The sequence below is a fragment of the Myiozetetes cayanensis genome, unplaced genomic scaffold (genome assembly GCF_022539395.1).
Source record: "Myiozetetes cayanensis isolate MyiCay16 unplaced genomic scaffold, myiCay2020 scf10, whole genome shotgun sequence".
Classification (NCBI taxonomy): domain Eukaryota; kingdom Metazoa; phylum Chordata; class Aves; order Passeriformes; family Tyrannidae; genus Myiozetetes; species Myiozetetes cayanensis.
In genome coordinates this window covers 12,657,082-12,677,639 of record NW_026086605.1, presented here as the reverse complement: position 1 = coordinate 12,677,639, position 20,558 = coordinate 12,657,082, and the positions used below count along the sequence as shown (strand labels likewise).

Below are 20,558 nucleotides of genomic sequence, written 5' to 3'. Positions count from 1 at the left end.
ACTTTGCCTTCCCCCATGCTGCTCTGACAAATTTGCATCCATGAGAACCCTAATCGGTTTAGGACAGTTGCGTTCCAGCATAGCAGGTCTGGTTGGGTGGGTGCTCTTGCACGATGCAGCTTCTTTGAAGGGCTTGAATTCTGGGGTTAGCCACGGATTTCCATGCTGGGAGGGTGCTGGGCTGGCCCTGGTGAAGTGAGTTTAGGGCCAGCAGGTGTGAGGGAGGTCCAGCCCACCATCGTCCCGGGGAGGCAATGGAGGGCAAAAATACCCCTGACCCTGCGCCTGCCGCTCGGGGTGTGTCGTCCTGGGCATCCGGAGCGACCCGGGGCGGGGATGGGTCGGGAGAGTCTCTGCGTGCCCCCACCTGTCGCTCCAGCGGTGGCACATCTGGGCGGCGGGCAGGCGGTGCTTCCCCGGGGCGGCACATCTGTCTCCATGGCAACGGGGCGCGGCGGGGGGGCCGCGGAGCCACCGCCCCGCCCCGCCGCTCCGAGCGGCCGCGGAGCCAGCGCAGGGCGGCGGCGGCGGTGCGGGCAGGGGCCCGGCGGGCGGCACCGCGGCTCTCGCAGCCCTCGGAGCGAGCGCAGCCCGCCGCCCTCGCCGCCGCAGCGCCCCCGCACAGACCCCGCGCGGTGCCGCCCGGCCCGGCCCGGCTCGGATGCCGCCATGGGGAGCCGCTTCTCCAGCATCCCCGCGCTGCCCCGCGGCGGCCAGGGCCGCCTGCACCGCGCCCGCCACCACCGCCTCAAAGGTACGGCTCGGTCGGCGCCCCCGGCACCGCGGGCACCTCCGGCATCCCCGGCACCCTGAGCGTCCCCGTCAAGACGAGCACCCGCGATATCCCCGGGCATCTGAGGCGCCCGTGCAGCCCGGAGGGGGATGGGTGCTCCGGACACCCCCAGCTGGGATGGGCACCCAGGGAGGACACAGATCCTGAGTACGCCAGGGGTGCTCACAGTACCCTGAGTACCCCACGCTGGACAGGCATCCCGGACACCTTGAGACAGGCTGGGCTCCCTGGACACCCCGGGGTGGGATGGCTCCATGCCTGCACCCCGTGCCCTCTCGCGGTGTGAGCCCACTGCCACGCTCCCAGCACTGTCGCTTCTTCCCCGGCAGTGCCCCATAGGTGGCTGATTGGTGCACAGGTCTTTCCAGGCAGAGTTGCCCCGGGAAAGCAAGGGACAAGTCGGAGGAGTTGGACCACCAGAGAATCCCCAAGTGTTTATCGGTGAATGAAGGCTTTGCTTTGGTGTTTATTCTGGGTGCCCCAGGAATGTGTGTGCGTGAGACTTCAGTCCTGTTTGTTTGGAGGAGGGCAGGCAGTATTTGGGGCTCCTTGTCCACCACATGTGGCTGTTCTGTTCCTCACAAGGATGAAATCCCTTTTCTGAAATCCTGGGGACCTGTTGGGACCAAATGGGATGGGGGTGACTTCTGTTATGTGAATAGGAGAGGCTACCTAAGGTTTCTTCTGTCCCTGCCCTTTTTAACCCCCTTTTGCCATAAGCTGGGAGGGTGGTAGCAGAAAGTAACCCATCGTTCATGAAAGGGATTTGCTTGGGCAGCAGGACACACCATGTGTGTGCAACACCACCTGGGTACCCCTTCACTAAGCTCATTTTCACAGCCAAAGGCAGTGGATGATGGGGGGTAGCGGATGTCAGACATCTCTCTGTAAGCAGGGAATGAGAGAAGGTGGCTGCTCCCACAGCCATTTCAGATCATAACTTGTTGCAGCTTCCCTTGTGTGTTGCAGAATTTGCAGCCACCGGCGTCGAAAGTATGGATGGTGCTGTTCACCCTCATTGTTACTGAGCTTTTGGATACTTCTTTGGCATAGTCTAGGGGAGTGGAAATGGTTAATGATGAGCTGAGGAACTGGTTGTTATACTGAAGGATTTTCTGATACTTGCATTATTCTCCTGTTACGACTCTCTACTCCCTTCGTCTGTACTTGGATGATTTGGAACAGTTGTGCGAGCTGAGGGTGATTATATCATGTCTGTTTTAACGGCCATACACGGAGACGTTAGGAATGCTTACTGCTCTGTCATGGGCAAAGTCAGTCAGAAACTCAGCTCAGGCAATGGCTCTGCTTAAAATTACACTTGCAAGGAGGGAGATGCTGAACCCTAACCAGTGAACCATCATCCTCTATCAATGCAAACATGAAGGCACATGCAATGCTGTAGTTGTTGGTATGCAATTGTAAACTGCCAGGGAGGATTTGTCTCTTTAAGAATCATGCTGTCAGCTGGAAGTCTTTATGGAGCAACCTTAAGCAGATAAGAATTTATAAACTGGAGCCAGAAGGGACACTGCTACTTAATCCATTATCAGTGGCTTATATGAGATTTGAAGATGCTCTGTATGAATCACATGATGTTGGGGGGGGGGGGAAGGGTGGGAATTATGTGTTAATGACACTCTGTTTCTTTATTTCTTCCTTTAATTTCCATTTTTACTAAATTTCTACCTGTGCTGAGGCAGCAAGCAGAAATGTTTTCAAGACTGTAATGTAGCAGAGTACTGAAATAATTTTTATTTGGAATAAAGACTGAACAAGGGATTGCCATTGTTGTAAAAACCAAACAACTGCCAGGGACAATATGTGCCTTTTCTGTCTTTTTTTTGAAACCAGACTGCCTCAGGTCCTACATTTAAATGTGGAATAAACAAGTCTGATTGCATTTGACAGGTTTCTGTAAAATGGACTCGAGGCATAGCAGTGAAAGTATGAATGTCACACAGCTTTGTTATATATCTGCCATTTAACATTTTATAAAGTGGTTGAAGGTCCTCAGTTGTTCTTCCTTCAGTGTCTGGCTCAACGTTAGGGATACTGAAATTTGATGAGTTGGCCACCATCTTTCTTCTGTGAAGACCTCTTCCTACCTTGGTGCCAATGGGTGATTTGGGCTCATTCTTGCTAAAGAAAGAGCTATGATTGTGTTGTTTCCTAGGCTGGTCTGGGGACTTGGAATTGAATCCCTGAACCTTACAAGTTCATCTTTGCTATGTAAGAAGTAAGACCTCTGTACGTGGTAGAGTTGTTGCCCACACGTGAGTAAAATTTTTATGCCTTTCTGTGAGTCCCACTAAAAATGGTCACCTTTAGTTACATAAATCTTCTCAAGACCATGTGATACTTTTGGTGGTGTTAAAGGCATAACACAGAAATCTCAGAAAAGCTGACATGGCTGGCAGAATACTTGCTTTGCTTTTGATGGTCATGCATAAGGAGGAAAGCTCCCAGCTTGTTTCTCAGACTTCAGCTGCAGTTTTAAAAACAGGTAATTGAAATGGGCAGGTCTTTTCTGAAGATTCCTGCAAGAGTAAACCTGGAACCCTGGGCTGATTGATGATTTTAGAATTGCTTTTTGAGTAGGACAGTACTTTAAAATCTGTTATGCAGATGCAAGCACTTTGGAATTACTTACTCCAAAGCAGTATATCATGTCTATGTTGTCATTCCAGATTTTGGTGCCACAGTTGTGCCTGCAGGCTTTGGCTGGTTTGTAGTCAGTCAGTGGAAATCCTCCAGGACCACAGCTGATCAGATGCCGTGGTTCTGTTGGAGCCGTTAAACCTAAAGTCCTGGACAGTGGCTGAAAGGAGGTTATCACTTTGTGATATCATGATGGGGAGGTTGAGGTGAGATTATTTTCAGCATTCCTGTATTTCCCTTCCCATAACCCAGATGTGGCTGTTTGTCAGGGGTGACAGAAGGTGATCCTTTGTGTACTTTCCTAATGCTGAGCAAAAGATCATGATTATCTGGTAACAATCTCCTTAATGATGCAGCCAGATAAACTCCAGGAAATTTTTGCTGTCCACCCTCTCTGATATATGGTTTGTGATAACTATCAAACAAGGTGTGTATGGCTGTTTGGAGTGGAACCAAGTGGGAAAACTCCAGCAGTATCTAATCTCCTGTATTCTGAGATGAAAAAGATCGACCTTCGCACCCGTGGCTCTGTGTACTGTTTATTTACTTGTGTCAGGGCAGTTTGGCTTGAAATGTTCCATCAAAGGAGACTTCTATTATTTCTCAGGACATACATCCCTGGTTCAACCCATCTTCCTGCCCCAAGGTTCTTGCAGGATGGTCTATTCACTCTCCTCTCTTAACCCTCCTTTCTAATCCTGGTTTAGCTCGGTAAGTTCCCCTCCTTGCCTGGTGTTACCTCTTCCCAGTCTCTGGCTGTTGCTGAGTGCTGCTCAGTCTTACTGGATGTTTAACCTTTCCTACTGTGATGTGTGGGCTGTGTACTCTTTTAAGGCTGTTGTGTAGTTCCCAGATTTGCTGGTCCAGGATAATAGAAATGCAGTTTTTGCTAGCTCTTGGGTCAGAAGTGAGACACAGGACCTTAATGCCATCTCCCATGTTCCGTGGACAAGTGGCTTTTTGTCCTCACTTGTCTCCATGTCCTCAGCATCAAGAAGTCTTAGCCATTCCTGTAGACAGCAGATCGATATTACATTGTAAAAGCTAAGAAGTATTACTGTCTCCTTTCTTAAATCCTTTCCTCTAGCCTCCTACTCAGGTTAGTGCTCTTTCCTGAGCCGCCTCTTGCCTTGGGAGGTAGATTTCCATGGTGAGTGGCAGCAAGCAGGATTTCTTCCTGTTGATTTTCTCCCAGGTTAATGTACCTTATGATACTTATACAAAAGAATGCATGCACAATATTACAGAAACAGCCCGAGCTGTCAGGGATTCTCTTCTCAACAGTGGGTGATTACTCATGGGTTATTACTTTTTATTTGCATTACAGTGGCATCTGGAGGCTCCTGTCAAGGTCTGAGTCATGTTGTGCTGGGTGCTTCCATGGCTGCCTGTACTTACTGCTCATTCATACAGAGAGCTTTTACTCACGTGTCTGGGTGATCTCTCTGGGATGATTTGAGGTTTATATGTCCAGAGTATCACATGAAGTAGACTGGTACCTTGTCAGGACAGTTCCTAGTCCATTCTTTTGATAGGAAACCTGAAGTCAGAGTCAGCAGTGATCTGGTGAAGGGAGTTGCACCTTTCTGGCTGTGAGCCCCCAGAAAGGCAGCATGTTGTGCAGCACTTTACCAGGAAGGCAGAGGCTTTCCTGCTTTCCCTGGCCCCTGCAGGGTACCAGTCACGATTTTACAGTCTTTGCCTGCATTTTTGCAGTTACTGTTCCAAACATTATATCCCATTGACACATAAGTATGTCAGACTTTTTTCTCCTTTCATCGGTGTTTTATGAGCTTGTGAAATGCATGCAGAAGATGGTAATCTGGCTGGTGTAGGCATTTCAATAATTGTATATCACTGAAAGACTGTCCTGCTACCGGCTCCATTTTGTGCACTCACTAGATGGACTAAGGGGGCAGTAAAAAGCCATCAGCAGCTGATGGTCATGGTACTTAGAAGTTGGGGTGCAAGCAGTGCACTGGGGGAATACCAGTAGTGACGCTGTGAGATAATCTCAGCTCCCACTGCTATCATAATCGGTTCTTGGTTGAAGTACTGTTTCATTTTCTTCCAGCCTTATGGAGTCAGAAGTTTCATCATTCAAGGCTTTGAAGGATGCCTCCTGCTTTCTGCCCTTCTGCTTTCATTCTGTCTTGGGTCATGATGGATTTTCCTCTGACCTGCCAGTGTGTCTGGGTTATAGGTATAAAGTTTTTCCTGCCTGAGGTTCTCGGGTTTACACAGCCCTCTCCCAAGCACTAGATTTTTTCCCTAGCTACTGAACTTTGATTTATTGCATTTAAACTGCCTAAAATTGTGCAACAATTTATTGCTCTTACTTTTCCTTTCCCATTGTCCTTTTCATAGGATGCTGAAGCCTATTGGTGGAGCAGGTGTTGGTGCATCTTGTCAGAAATTTCCCAGGAAATCATGTGGTATCTTGACCACAGGTGATTCTATGTATTTTTTAGAGGCAAGAAAGGCTGCTCTTCAAAACCAGTAGGAACCAAAACATCAGCAAGGTGATAGAGCTGCAAATACTAGTGTCAGGCTCAGTAGCAGTTAAAAAAAGCAAATTAAATACTAGAAATTATAAGGGAAGCCAAACAGAAGAAAATAAAGGTCACTAATAGACTATTGTGTAAATCTGAATGTTGTGTGTAGTTCCAAAATCTAAAGAAAAATACAGAAGAACTGGAAAAGGTTCAGAGGAGGGCAACGGGGACAGTTATAAGTCTAGATTAATTTTATATAAGGAATGATTGAATAAACTAGGAATCTTGTCTCTGGAAAAAGAGATAACCAGGATGGGAAATGGCATGGGATGGGCATGTAAAGAAGGGGCAGAGCTGCACTCTTCACTGTCTTTTCCAGTACAAGGATTAGGAGGATATCAAATGAAGCTGATTCCTCCTTCTTTTGAACAAAAAGAGGCTGTAACCATCTGCAGTAGTTAGTTGCTCAGGAGAGTTCATTAATAGTGGATGTTATGGATGCTAAAATGGGTCCAATTTTATGGAAGATTGGAGGAGGTCATGAAAGAGGAATCCTTTGAAGTTTATGACATACAAAGACCACATACTGGCCCTACTCATATCAACTTCCCACGGGTGTCTTCCTAAGGCTACCTGTGTTTAGCTGATAAGGATAGTGCTGAAATGAGAACTTCTGCACAACAGTGAAAGCTGGAGCTGGATTGTTCACACACTGCAGCTGGAGATAGAGGGATAGAGCCTGTTCTGGTGTTGGCTGGTCTCTAGATGGATCCATCCTGTTTATCATGAGCATCCCTGCCTAGTTGTTTACAGAGTGGTTCATTGCCAGTCAGCCTCAAAATCACGCACAGGCTTTATTTGGGGTACAGAAGAGATTGTGTTGAGGTCCCTGTACAAGCATTCTTAGATGAGACTGTGTCTCTTGCACAATGTGATTATGACAAATACAGTTGCTTATGCATTTGTGGGCTCTTTTGAAGTAAGAGAAAGCAGGTTCTCTTTGCTTACATTGACCTCCCAATGACAGAAGCCTAAGTAGCCCCTGCTTAATTTTGTTTCCTACACTGTTGAAATAGCAGCTTTTGTGGTTATTGCCATATCTGGGAAGATTTCTAATACAGAGGCCTGGAATATTTCAGATTTGGCAGCTGTTCTTACCTACTGCTGCTAGGATAATTGGAGGAACCAGCTACTTCTGCATCACTGAAATTGTTGCCCGTGGCAAGTACATAAGTACATGTTGTTTTACTTTCAGTGTGTACCCTCACAGTGGCTACTTATTTCAAACTGGGGATCCACACATGCTCTGACTTGGTCTGCCTTGAAATTTCAGGACATCTGAGTAATCCACTTCTGGGCTGTCTCAAGGAGTAGGATCCACAGCACCTGTGTTTCAGGATTGTCTCCATCTTGAAACGGTTGATCCAAGATTAACCTTAATCACGCTCCGTGCAGGTGCTCAGTGCTGTGCTGCAAACTGCCCAATCCCAAAGTAGTTTCGTGGTTTAATCACAGCACTGTGCAGGTGCTCAGTTCTGTGCCACAAGTACCAAAGTAGTTTTGGGGACGAGAGCTGAATTTTAACTGGAAGTTAGGGTCTGGAAATGGTTAAAGTTTCTGCTGAGTGGGACATGTATCCATGACCCTGAGCTGCCTTTTAACCTGGCTAACTAGGGCATTGCTAGCTAAGTAGCTGGGAAGGAGGGCAGACTCTTGGCTACTTACCCATACTAAGGTCTGGGTTAATGCAACTATGTGGGGTAAGTTTTCATCTCCATTCATTCTTGGGGATCCCAAGCTGGTAAAAGTGTGTTGTTTATAAGTTCATGTTTACTTTACTGGTTATTTGGCCTTTCAGTTACAGGATTAAAATAGGATTGTGTTTTAAAATTACAGGGTGGAGGATGTCATGGTGGTATTAGTGTGCCTCGGTTCAGCTCTTTGCTGAAGCATAGAGAAGGATTCTCAGCTGTCAGAAAACTCTCAGGTTAAACTGTAGGGCTATTTAATGCAAAATTCTGAAAAGTAAATCTTAATACTCTCAGCGATAAAGTGCCATGGCAGGTTCTTTAGTTTCAAAAAAAACACTTCACAGAATCATGGAATCATAGAATCAACTGGGTTGGACAAGACCTTCAAAATTATCAAGTCCAACCCTTGATCCAACACTGCCGTGGTTACTAGACCATAACACTAAGTGCCACATCCAGTCTCATCTTAAAAACCTCCAGGGATGGTGACTGCACCATCTCTCTCCCTGGGCAGCCCATTCCAATGTCTGATAACTCTCTCTGTAAAAAATTTCTTCCTAATATCCAACATAAACCTCCCCTGCCCTCTTGTCCTACTGCTGGTTGCCTGGGAGAAGAGACTGGCGCCCACCTGGTTACAACTTAATGTGATTTTTTTTTTTAAACAGTAATAACATTTTAGTAAAAATAAATTCAAAAGCACTGGCATTGCTTGTGGAGTTTCCCTCTTCTATTGTTCCTCTGTAAGCAGTATTTTAGCTTCACACTGGTAACGCTGACACTTCCAGGTTTTCCTCTGTGTGTGGGCTTACACACACGTGCATGGGTGTATGCAGGGATTCCCTATTGACTTAATCTCATAATTTTTATGATATGAGCAGAACACATCCTATATCTAGCATCTAGGACTTGAGAAGATCAATTCAGCAGTGACTGGGGAGCTCTGTAACTAGCCGGTGCTGCTGTCAGTAACTAGCAAAGAGGGAGCCCAGCTTCTGGTGAGCCCAGGGACCATGGGATGCTGAGCAGAGCTGAAAATCTGGGATCCTTTGTCCCAGTGGAATAATCAGGGACACTTTTGAAGTATTGGTTTTTTTACTAGGGGAGCTGAATGAGAGTATGAAAGTCTTTGCCAGCAGGCCCTGTCTGAACATCTCTCTGGCTTCACCTTGCTTGCAAACTGTGGTCCACACCTTGGCTCAGTCAGAAGTGTAATTGTGTAGTGCTTGATTCATTCTAATTTACATTGACTGCCCATATATCAACATATGATTTAAAACCCCTGCTGATCATCTTTTGTCCTCTGTTAGGCATAAGCTCTGCTCGATTTCCCTTTAACTGCTACTTGGATGGAGACGTGACTGGTTTTTTTTGTGCTCTGCTGCTCATCAACACCATCTAATGTAAAGCTCAGTGTTGGGTCTTAACTTACTACTGCTAGGGCTTTGGCCAGATAAACCAAGCAGATATGGATGCAGAGCTTATCTTCCATCCAGATTCCATATCTTCATCGTAAGGTTAGTTCAAATCTCCTCCTTAAGTAATGCCTCTTTAATATAGCATTTAATTGTATTGGTACTATTCGTGATTTCTTTGATTTAGGCAACTGGTGCCATTGTGTTTCTAAATACCTATCTTGCAAGATCATTTTTATCCATGATGAATGTCTATTTTTTTATACTTAATGAGTATTTACTAGGCAGGAAGGGAAGAGATGGTTTCCCATAGAAATATTGAGTCATTGTAGAAGATGGGACACAAATAACTGTAAATGTTGCAAACAGAATCTGTGTATTACGTGAGTGAGTCACTTCAATAGATGTGATAGAAAATGGAAAAGAGAAAATGTTCCTAATTGATTATGTTCATCAAATACAGAAAGAAGAGAAGTGATTGAAATTTACTTTCTTTATTAAAAAATGCAGTGAAAACATAGTGAGGGACCTGGGTGAACTCTGATGTTAGTACTGGATTTCTACATTCCCACTCCTGTTTCTGTGTATCATTTAGTTTTAGTGGTATGACCCCTCAAGAATCACATCCTTAATAAGCATGAAATAAAATAAAGGTGCAAAAAGTTCTCCCTAATTAAAACCACAAATACCTTTTGTTTTTAAAGGTTTAGAGCTGAAATGTCAAGTGATAAGTACTGACAGCTGAGAGTTTTGCTCATCTTTGCTTGAAATCTGCCCTGCGTTAGTTGTGGAAGAAAGTTCTCACCATCTGCTGGGTGCCTCATGGCCCCTGGAGATTATCTGGTGTACAGTGCATTTCCTTTGGACAGTTGTTGTTGGACCCTACAGGTGTGTACTGGAGGACTTAGCAGAGAGGTTAAAAAGTAGCCGAAGATTTCAACCTGAGAAGCTGTGCAGGTGGGACCTGTAGCAGGGAATGGAGTGAGCTCTGGTTGCTCTTGCCCACACAAAGTGTGTTCAGTGGCTGAACAGATACTGCCAGTCTGCTGTTGTCAGTCCAATATCAAGGCCAGGAGGACAAATTACGGAGTGATGGGTGGGAACAGTGACTGAGGGTAAACTCCCAATTCGGAAATATTACTGCTACATCCATTATTAATAACCCTGCAGCAAAAGAAAAAATGCTTTGCTGCAAATGAAGCTGTGACACAGGCAAGTAGCAGGCAAAATTAAAATTTTATACTTGCGGTGGTCTTACAATAAAGGTTTTGTGATACACATCCAGCAATGCCGCTATAAATAGTCTCGTTATCTAATCTTCCAACTCAGAGCATGACAGAAAATTACAAGTAAGGAAGCAGTTCAGTGTAGCTTTTAGCTGCTTTCCCACTGCTTCCCTTGCTTCTGGTAGAGCACTATTACTGTGTCCCTTGTAATTCATATGGAGACAACATTATTCAGAAGTACAGAATGTCACTAGGAGGGGGAGAGTTCAGAGAAAACCCAGAAGATTTATGACATAGTTTAGATAAGGCCACGGAGGAACTGAGATGAGGGAAGTAATGACAACTCACAGTCCAGCAGCGTTTCTTAGGATGTGCTGAGAACTTCTTCGTGCCAACTCCATTGGGCCAGATACAGAGCAGGGCATGTTTTAATAAGGTATTCTACATGCTTGATTCCAGAGGGAACCCTTTTGCTTATAAATAATCCAGACACACTGAACTCTGTCCACATGGGTCTAGGACCTGATCCAAAACCAACAGAAGGTCCTTGGAAAATTTCAGAGGCATAGTTAGCACAGAAAAAACCTCTTTTTCCTTTTGATCTTATTTCCCATAGGGGAATGAGGAGCTGGCTGGTGGCAAGGTTGATAACCCCTCTCTGTGCCTTGCTGGTAATCAAATCCTCATTTTTGACCCTTCCTGGGAGATCCCCTGGCCTGTTTCACATGGGGCTCCTGAAGTCAGCAAGAAGGGTTAGGTCCTGGGAAAGCTCCCCTTGAGCAGGGGCAGCTGAAAAGGACCCTCTGCAGCCTTTTTGGGTGGACATAACCCTTTCCCACAGAGGACTGTAGGCTGCTTTCTAAACTGTCATGGAGTTTTCTTGTGTGGCCATGGGAGGAAGCATGAGGGAGTATGGCTGTTGTGAATCTGGAGTCCCATGAGGCTTGAACCATTGTTTATTTGCTATGTGACAAAACTTGAGGAACTGAACCTCACTGCAGCTGCTTCTAGGAGGCAGGAAAGAGATTGTGCCATGCCCTCATCCTAAAATAGGTTGATGTATAGGGGGTCAAATGATTTATTTACATTTTGCATCACTGTTCAGCAGGAGGAAGATTCAGTTCATGTTGAACACATTAGTCCTACATCCATCAATTCCCACAGAGTTCATGTGACCCAGACTTGAGGTCCAGTTTTGCTTTCTGTGGAGAGACTAGAACTTAAGGTCTTTGTCTGTATTCCCAGTCCATTGACCCAGTTGAGCAGGCATTCATCTCCATCTGCCCACATCACTCCCTCCCTGCCCAGCAAAGCATCAGCAGCATCCTTCTGAGAGGAGGCAAAGGCGTTCAGCTACCACTGACTCACTTGGGCTCTTCTTCTCTTGCAGTCCTCTGAAAAGCATCCTTAAATATTGCTGAAAGCACAAAAGCCGAAGGACATAGCTGGCTAGCTGACCTGGAGCCCAACACTGCTAGCAAATTCGTTCCCAGTCCAGATTCTGGTATTTCAGCTGAAATTCCCAGGCATAAGCAATTACAAGCGCTGGCAGGTGAAATGCTTTCTGGACATGTGCTTTCTTGTGCTGCAGCTTGTTTGGCAGGAAGGAGAGTTGCCTTCTTGTGATTAGATTCTGCAGGCAGATCAAATCTGCTGTTGGAACAGAGGTTTTATATATAGTAAAATGCTCCCAGGTGTGCTTTTTAGTAGTGCTTCTGGGCTAAAGCAGGGATTTATTAATCAGAGGCACCCAAACCATGTTATGCACTGCAGCAGAGCTGGAACAGGGTGCTTTTGCTCTGATTCAGGAAGCTGATTGAATTCAGTGACAGATGCCAAGTATTTATGCTCTTGCCTGAGTTTATCTGTTAAATTTGAAAGTGTTAAAAGCAGGACTTATTTTTGGAATAAACATATTAAATAGTGATGGAGAGTTCCAGCTGGGTATTGGAAGGATGGCATTTTATTGTTATGTGTTGTTGACCAAAATGTACTGCTCAGACCATCAGAACAGAAAACTGTGGGTGTAATACATGGCTCTTGATTTGCATCAGAATACTTGAGTTCAGAGTCCAGTGCCTTTGCTTGTGACATTGCTTGGTGTGATGAAGAATACAGTTAAATTATATTTATTGTATATGTACAATAAATACAATACATTGTCACACAATTGTAATAATTACTGTAACGTTCCTGACAGTTGTCCATATTTCTACATCAACGTGTGTGTCTGGGGGGGGTGGGGTGCTATTTGAATTTTATGGTTTTTAGCATATGGACAAATGTCCAAACTCTAGAGAAGTTATTAATTGCCTTGGAAACCATTGCCAGCACACCTCTTGGTTGCTGTTGCTAACTCCCCCTCCTACCAGTAGTCTTTTGAGCTTCTATGTTTAATTTATTCTGTAACATCACCTAAAATAGCCCCTGGCCTTTATTTTTGTTTATAACTAGCAGTATAAGAGGGCACTGTCTTAAGCTGTGCCAGGGGAGGTTTAGGTTTGACATTAGGAAGAAGTTCTTTACAGAGGGAGGGACTGGGCATTGGAATGGGCTGCCCAGGGTGGTGGTGGAGTCACCATCCCTGGAGGTACTTAAGAAGAGACTGGATGTGGCACTTAGTGCCATGGTCTAGTTGACTAGGTGGTGTTAGGTCAAAGGTTGGACTTGATGATCTCAGAGGTCTTTTCCAATCTAGTTGATTCTGTGATGGATAGTTTTAATTTATTTCAATTTTAGTATCACCTCCTTAATGAGTATTTTACCCTATTATTTAGGGTAAAATAAGTAATTATTATTTAGCTTTTAATCTTTCCATGGGGCATCTTGAAGCCCTTGAATGGTGACTCTTTACAGCTGAATCAAGACTCAGGGTAAGGATGAACAGCTGACCCATAAACTCCAGGCAAGTTGTTGCATTTCCAGTGCCTCTGAGCCATTTTGTGTCTCAAAAATTAATGCTACTTACAAATTGCCTTCTGCTGTGCTCCATCAAATGCTAAGATGCTGTAATTATTTATGACAGTTAAAATCTCCTAATGTATTCAAATAAAAGCCAAAACATATAGGCAAAATGTGTCCTGTGGAGGAAGGTTGCAGTATGAAAGATGGCTTGTTTTGTCTGCAGGTCACACTGATGGGCAAGCTAGAAATACACGTAAGAGGTGGAGACCTAGATGGGCTAGATTTAAGGGGAAACTCCATAACTGCTGCCATTGGACTATTTTCAGGTGTTTGGATGAGTGAATGACTCAAATATAGTTTAAGCCTGTGACTATTTCATTTTAATAGCAATGCAAATACAGTAGGTGAAGGCTAAGAGAGCTGCATCTAATTTAGCAGTGTTGCTTTAGCAACATCATGCAGGATGCAAATAGTCTCCTTGGTAACACTTCCTAAGTGTCATTAGATAAGCTATGGTTATAAACACGGAAGCAGATTGGAATGAGAGACATGATCTTGTGCTGTGCCTTTTTATAGCCCCAGACATCACAATTAGCAGGATGGCAAGAGGAGAGAGAAAAGCTGTTTTGAGGATCGTAGCGCTTGTGAGCATTTTATATGTTGTGCTTTGGAAAACCACACCAGGGTGATGGGTTTTTCTAACTTGGTTTAAATAAGCTCTTAAATAAAGGTAGAAGGTTGTCTGTGCCCTGCCCAGTTGTCATAGACATACATTAAGTGTCCTCTTGCCTCTCCTGCTGATGCAGACTGCAGAAATTAACACTTCTGCCCTCTAGTCTAATGGCATACTAATGTCTTGGTGAGTTTTAAATCTACAGGTTGGGAAGGGGAGAGGAAAGGAGACCCCAGAGCTCAATGTGAGTGTGACCCTCCCATGTTCACCCTGGAAAGAATGTGGAGGTTGAGGTGGTGGTGGAGGATCTGCCTCTGGGCTGGAATTAAGTACAGGCCCTGCCAACCTTCCTCTGTCCCACTATCACTGTCAGTGGATTACCTCTCCAGAACTGGATTTGGGGTTCTCTGTTGAATTCTGAAGACCCTTTCCTAGGGATCAGCAACAGGGCAGAGATGAAGGTGAGAAATGGGGTTAGTTAGTGCTCAGAAAGAGGGCAGCTGTTTCTGCCGTTAGCATTGCCATATAGAAAAGAGTGATGAATTAAAGCAGAATCCCACTGGTCAGTGGCTGAGGAACTCATCCAAGGAATCTGAATGCCTGATGATGTCAACTGGAGCACATGAAAGACAGTGGAAGGAGCCAAGTCTGCAAGAGCATCAAAGTAGGCTTATTCTGGTTTGGGATGCAAATGCGAAAGAGCAGATAGTTTTATTTTATCACGAGCTTAACCTTGTGTCAGTAGAAGCAGACAACTGGTGGACTTTCACATTTTTTGGAAATTCTCTGAACCAAAGACCAGACCCTTTCCACAGAACACCTTCTGATCCGTGACCTTCAAGTCCACACACAAAACCAGTGGCTGGAGACTTTCCCATCTAAGGGTTCCTTTTTCATTTCAGTGGTGTGCAGCACCTTGCAGTTTAGATACACGGCAAAAGAACGACTACATTTTCTTTTCCATTTTAATGGAAAAAGAAATTCAAATGTCAATAGTCTCTTTTTACAAAGAAAACTCAGGATAAGAAAAAAACAACTCTCACAGCCTTTTTTTGCTCTCCGTAATCCTTTTGGAATTTATCTGTCTTTGTATCGCTCATATCTCATGGTCTCTGTTGTAAATGTCAGTGCTAATTAATGAGACCTTGGCCCTCCGTGTAGTTGAGTAACAATCCAGCATTTGTTTGTGACATGGGTGCCCTTCCATCTCCCCTTCCCAGGGGATGGCACTGGGGCTGTTAGCCTTGTGCGTGACAAGCTGCAAGAGAAAGTCTGAAATGCCTCTCTGTCTCTGTAGTGTCAAAAGCGTGCAGGTGAAACGCTCTTGAGCTGGATGAGAGAAGTGTGTCCTAAACAGTTTAGAGATTAAAGTGGAATGTCTAGGGTACTCTTATTGAATTGTCCCCATCCCATCCCTGTGCTGGGCTCCTGAGACTGTACTGGAAGGCACTGGTGAGCTTTCTGCTTTGAGAAGGAGACACTGGAGCCACTGGACCACAGGATGCCATTCCAGCCCTAAGGCAAAATGTTGCTGCTTTCCCTGTGCACTATAACAGCCTTCATGCAGTGGATCTTGGGAATAATTTGAAGGCGAGGTTTGACTCTGCATCCAAATTGTTCTGCAATAGAGACTGTGAGTATCTGTTCCTCACCACCATGGCCTGTGGCTTAGCAGGACATGAGAAACTGGACAAATTTGGACTCTGCTAATTGGTAGTTCAGCCCTCAACCTGCCCTTTCCTCTGCTGTATGCAGAATAGAGCATTTCTCCCCAGGACAGCCAGGCTGTTGTGTTTCTGCCACATGTCATTTGGATTCTGAGTCCTTAAACATTTGTAGGCATCATTATTTTAAACCAGCTTGCAACAGGAAGATTATTCCTGCTGCAGAGAGCTTGTGCTTCTTGGGGAGAATAAAAGTGCAGGAGGGCCAAGTGCACTTGCACCAAAGTCTCATCCTGAACAGCACCTCTGCATGATGCCGGCTCCTTGCCTGTTCAGCAGAAAGAGTGATGCTTTTGTATTCCCTGCTCTGCTTCCTGCAACACCTGGGTTTTCCTTGGAGATCTCCCATTCACACGTGGAGCCTTCCTCACTTCTTGGGGTTGATGGGAATGCAGGGCCCAACACTGAGGCTGTGAGCCAGAAGTCCCCCTGTCTCACCCCACACACCTGAGACTGGAGAGCCCATGCCGTCATACAATTGCAAATTCCTTAAATCAGTGTTCCAGTACAAGCAAGGCACCTCTGGCTCTTCTGAGACATTGTGCAGGTTTTTTTTTGTTCACAGTGGAATCAGGAGTTCCACACCCAGCTGCAGCTTCCTAACCTATAAGGAAATCCTTTCTTTTCTCTCTTGATCAGTTGATGCTGTGGTTTTGCCACGCAGCCTTGGTTAGAGGTGGGAGAGCAGTGTGGGATCACACTGTGGCTCTGACGAGGGATGCTCAGTTCCATCTGAGGCAGTGACAGACATTGCTCTCCAGCTCCAGCCCCCACTGCTCCCGTCCACTGGGCACTGGCTGCTCTGTACCTGCCAGCCAGGCTTCCCCAGGCTGTTGCTCAGGGCCAGTCACTGCTCCTCACCCACTCCTGGCAGTAGGGGTGGTCGGTAGATGAGGAGTGAATCGTGTCTCCACAACAGGAGGGCATCCCAGTGTCCAGTCCAGCAAACAAGACTTGTCTCTCTAACCCACCCGTCCTGATCTCTGGTTCTCACTTTTCTGCCTGGTTCTGTGAATACTCTCCTTACTGCTTTTCTTCACCGAAAATTAGAACAGATCGCAGCCAAAAATCCTTCCCAAGTAGCTGGTGCAGCCACAGGGCAACTCTGCCTTTGACACAGAGGTCCCTCGCTGAGTGTTCACCGACAACAGATGACTTTTGGCCGCTCTCTCCTTGCTCAGATATGGGTGTTCTCTATCACTCGCTAGGCGCTTCCTCAGCAGCTGGGAGCCTCTTTCACACCCTGCAGTGACCCACCCTGTCTTGGACTCTCACCCTTCTTGGTTATTTTTATATTTTTAGTGGCCTTCCTTGTGCAATAACATGAACTATCTCTCTCTTTTTTTTTTTTTTGATAAGCATCTTCTTAGCAGAATATTAATGCATATAATTAAGATAGTATTTGGCTCTCAAATCACACTGTTCATCCTGAAATTGTCTTAATTACACAGCTGCTCCTCTAGAATGAAGCTCTCTTTGTTTCAAAGCTTAAATATGGAAAAAGGGGCAAAATTTCTTCCTCCAAGGAGAAAACCTCCATTTCAGATTTCTAGCTATGTTGGAATCAGTGGCTTTTCTATTTTAAGGACAGGGAGAAATCAAGGGAATACTAGTTCTGATTTTTGTTTTAATCTTCTTCACATGGAGTAAGTCACAAACTCCCTTGATTTATTTTGTTGGAGTTTTTTAATGCATTATTGAAGGTAAAAAGCTTGACAATCTTGCATTCCTTGGGTTGGTTCACATGCAATTCCTCTGGTTTTACACTCTCTCTGACATCTTGAAACTCAGGCATCCCTAACAGGCAGATGAAATCTGTTGGATAAGGCTTTTCAGCAGCTTCCAGTTTATGAAGCATAAACCTAGCTTTAAAAACAACCTTAACCTCTCAGTGTTAAAATAACATGGAAAAAAAATGCTTCACACAAGTCTATGGAATTACTTCAGCAAGGCCGCTGAGAAGTTATGTTCAATTTTGCTGTCAATTCCTGTGCTTTAAACATTGCTGCTGTAAACTATCAGCCCCTCTTGTGAGTACATTCGTGTTTGGAATGATGCAGTAAATCAGATTATAGCTGCCCTTTATTAACTCTGATGCACAAGATTTCAGCAGTGGAGGTTTGATTCAGAGGAAATGAATGAGGATAGTTAAAGTCAAATATAAATAGAGCTCATTAAAAAACAAACAAACCAGCCTCTGTTTCGTTATGTGACTCTTAACTGTACCATGAGGGTAGATGGAGCTCTCATTAAAGTCTCCTGGCAGCCGCCTTCTCTTCGTCTTCTTCTGCCAACTCGCTCACGACTTCCTGGGGACATGAACCCAATCTGCACCTTGGAATGGGACAGAAAGGGAGAAAGCAAACAAAAGAAGTCTTTGTGCATGTGCACACAATAAAATGAGCATAGTCTTGCCAGCACATCCACATCCCATCTGAGCTCCTAACTGCATCTGTGCAGGGTACCACCACTCCCCTGCATTAAAGACCCCTCCTACGCTCCCAGCAGCATCCTGTTCTCACCTGGCTGGGCTAAGCCAGAGGAGCCCTCTGATTTCTCCTCATCTGCCCCGTGCCTCGGCTGGGGTTCATGTTGTGGGTACAAGTGCTGCTGTGGAGCCAGCTCTGCCTCTCCACCCATGCACTGCTGCATCTGGCTGGTACCTGGGAACACACAGTGTGGTGAGGTCAGGATCAATCCCTGGCTGCCGAGGGAGAGCAGCCCCTCTGTGCCTCCCTGACCACCACAGCAAAGCCCAGCATTGCCTGTAAAATGAGAGTAAGCTCCTTAGGGCTGAGCACAGTCTGTGGGGAGCCTCTGCTATTCTGTTGGCACAGATGCAAGGAGAGCTCAGAGTTTGACTGACACTCTCACCGTCCCTGTGTAGGTGGGCTTGTTCATTTCTGATGGGTTTGTAAGTCCATATGTTTTGGGGGAAGAGAGAAAGTAAAAAAGCAGTGATGTAGTCGGAGCATGGAACAAATCCAGCTCTGGTAACAAAATACAGTGTACAGCACTCTGTGCCGAAGAAGGAAAGGTTGCAGAATGGTACCCACTGCTTCCAATTCAGTAAAATACCATCAGCCATTACCTTTCACGAGGCTTCAGCTAGTGCCTTAATGAATAAGACATGCTTACCATCCTGAGTATGAAGGTGCAGTGAATGGGAAAATAGTCCTGGAAAGGCTATTGGACAGTGTTTAAAAGAAAGACCTGTAGTTCTAGAAAAGGAAGCTACTTTCAAAGCAGAGTTAAAACATATTTTCTTTTAAAAAGAGTGTATTAAAGACTGCGTGAGTTTCATTACTTTTCGTGCAACAGCACAAGTGGGAGATGAATATTCTTCTTAAGGGAATAAAATTACAATATCTCTTGAGTAAATCTATTCCCACATGAACGAGCGAGCTCAAAAGCAAATAGCAGCTTTATACTCTTTATGATTTTATTCCTGGATCACATGTGGAGCCTGTAAGGGTCCTGGCAGTATCAGTTGAACTTTTCTCATGGTTTCTCCCCTTGTTACAAGCACTAGTTCAATCCCACTGTTATCATCACTTCAACCCCAGCAATACTAGCACTGGGACCGTGAGGTCACGGAGTCCTTGGTATTTTAAAGCAATGCATCGGCTACTCCTGCTCCCTGCAAGCTTAACTGGCATGATGCCTGAGTGCCCGCCACAAGGGCTCCCACTGTTCCAACTTTATGTGGAAAACCATTCCAAAGTTTTAATTAATTTTAATTCATCATCACAGAGCAATTTGGTGTGCGCAGATGGAAATCAGTAGAGAAGTGTTAGTGTTTTTATGTATACATATGTTTTACAAAAAGAGTTGCAGTTTACTCAGAACCTGGACTGGACTGTGACTGACTGTTTAATTACTGTTCACACAGAAGTAATTTGCAAAGTGTTAATTTCCAAAATCAATGCACTCCAAACCAATAAATGTTTAATGCTTCCAGCTGCCATTTTTAAGTTAGTTCCCAACCCTGCTAGATGAAGTCTGGCAACAACAGTTGTCTGCTGTTGACATAAAGAAGGGTTTTAAGATCCAATTTGCATGGAAACATAGAAAAAAGCTGTTTTCCTGAGCCCAGTTAAATTCTCTTTATTAGATTAAATATGGATACGGAGAAGATTTCATGTAGAGAGAGAGGCTGGTGTAAAATTACATCTAAATTTTAGGAGGGGAAGTACATCGAGTGTTCCTTCATGTGACTATGACTGCAGGTCCTAGATCTGAACTTGGGGAGGAATCTAGTTGGAGTGTGCAGTATCTTTTCCACTGACCTAATAAAGTGAAGGGCATGGTGACCATTCCAGAGAGCAAAGAGGAGGTGAAGGCCCAGGCAGGAGGGAGTGCACAGGGCCGCATCAGCAGCCAGGGCTGTGGTGGGATGTGGACTTCACCTTCTGCAAAACTGGGGGTGGCAAGACCTGTCTCCTTCTGGCTGCTTGGCAGACTTTAATTACTGATACTCAGGAAGGATTTGGAGCTGTCTGGATGGGAATGCCCTGTGACACTGCTCACAGTACAACACGGGGGCTTCAATGATTAGTTCTGTTTCACTGTTTTTCTATAATTATATTTAATTCATGTGTTGTTTCATCAAAGTGTCTGTCACTCAGGGCTTGGCCTCATCTTCTTAAATAGCTGGATATAAAATTACAGTGTGTTCCTCCAGTGAGACCATATTTCCAGAACATCATGACAGCTTTATTATGACGCAGAGCTTTCTGTTTAGCTGAATGGATACACTGAATTATCATCTTAAAAAATCAGAATCTCTTGTGGTTGGATCATTAGAATTGTGCCATATCCCATATAGGGTTGCCCTAAATCAGCATAATAAAGAACTTGTGTCTTTAAGATTTCTTGCTGGGTCAGGGTGGGCCAGTAATTGCATGGGAAATTGC

The 20,558-nt window shown here is 45.1% G+C and overlaps 1 protein-coding gene across 1 annotated transcript in view; it reads left to right on the top strand.

Annotated features, from left to right (window-relative positions):
* The first annotated feature begins 615 nt into the window (after positions 1 to 615).
* NEURL1 (neuralized E3 ubiquitin protein ligase 1) overlaps positions 616 to 20,558 on the top strand; it is a 148,226-nt gene continuing 128,283 nt past the window's right edge. The window contains exon 1 of the mRNA XM_050338941.1: positions 616 to 754. Coding sequence (XP_050194898.1) covers positions 670 to 754 — 85 coding nt within the window. The 5' untranslated portion in view covers positions 616 to 669. The remainder of the gene's footprint in view (positions 755 to 20,558) is intronic.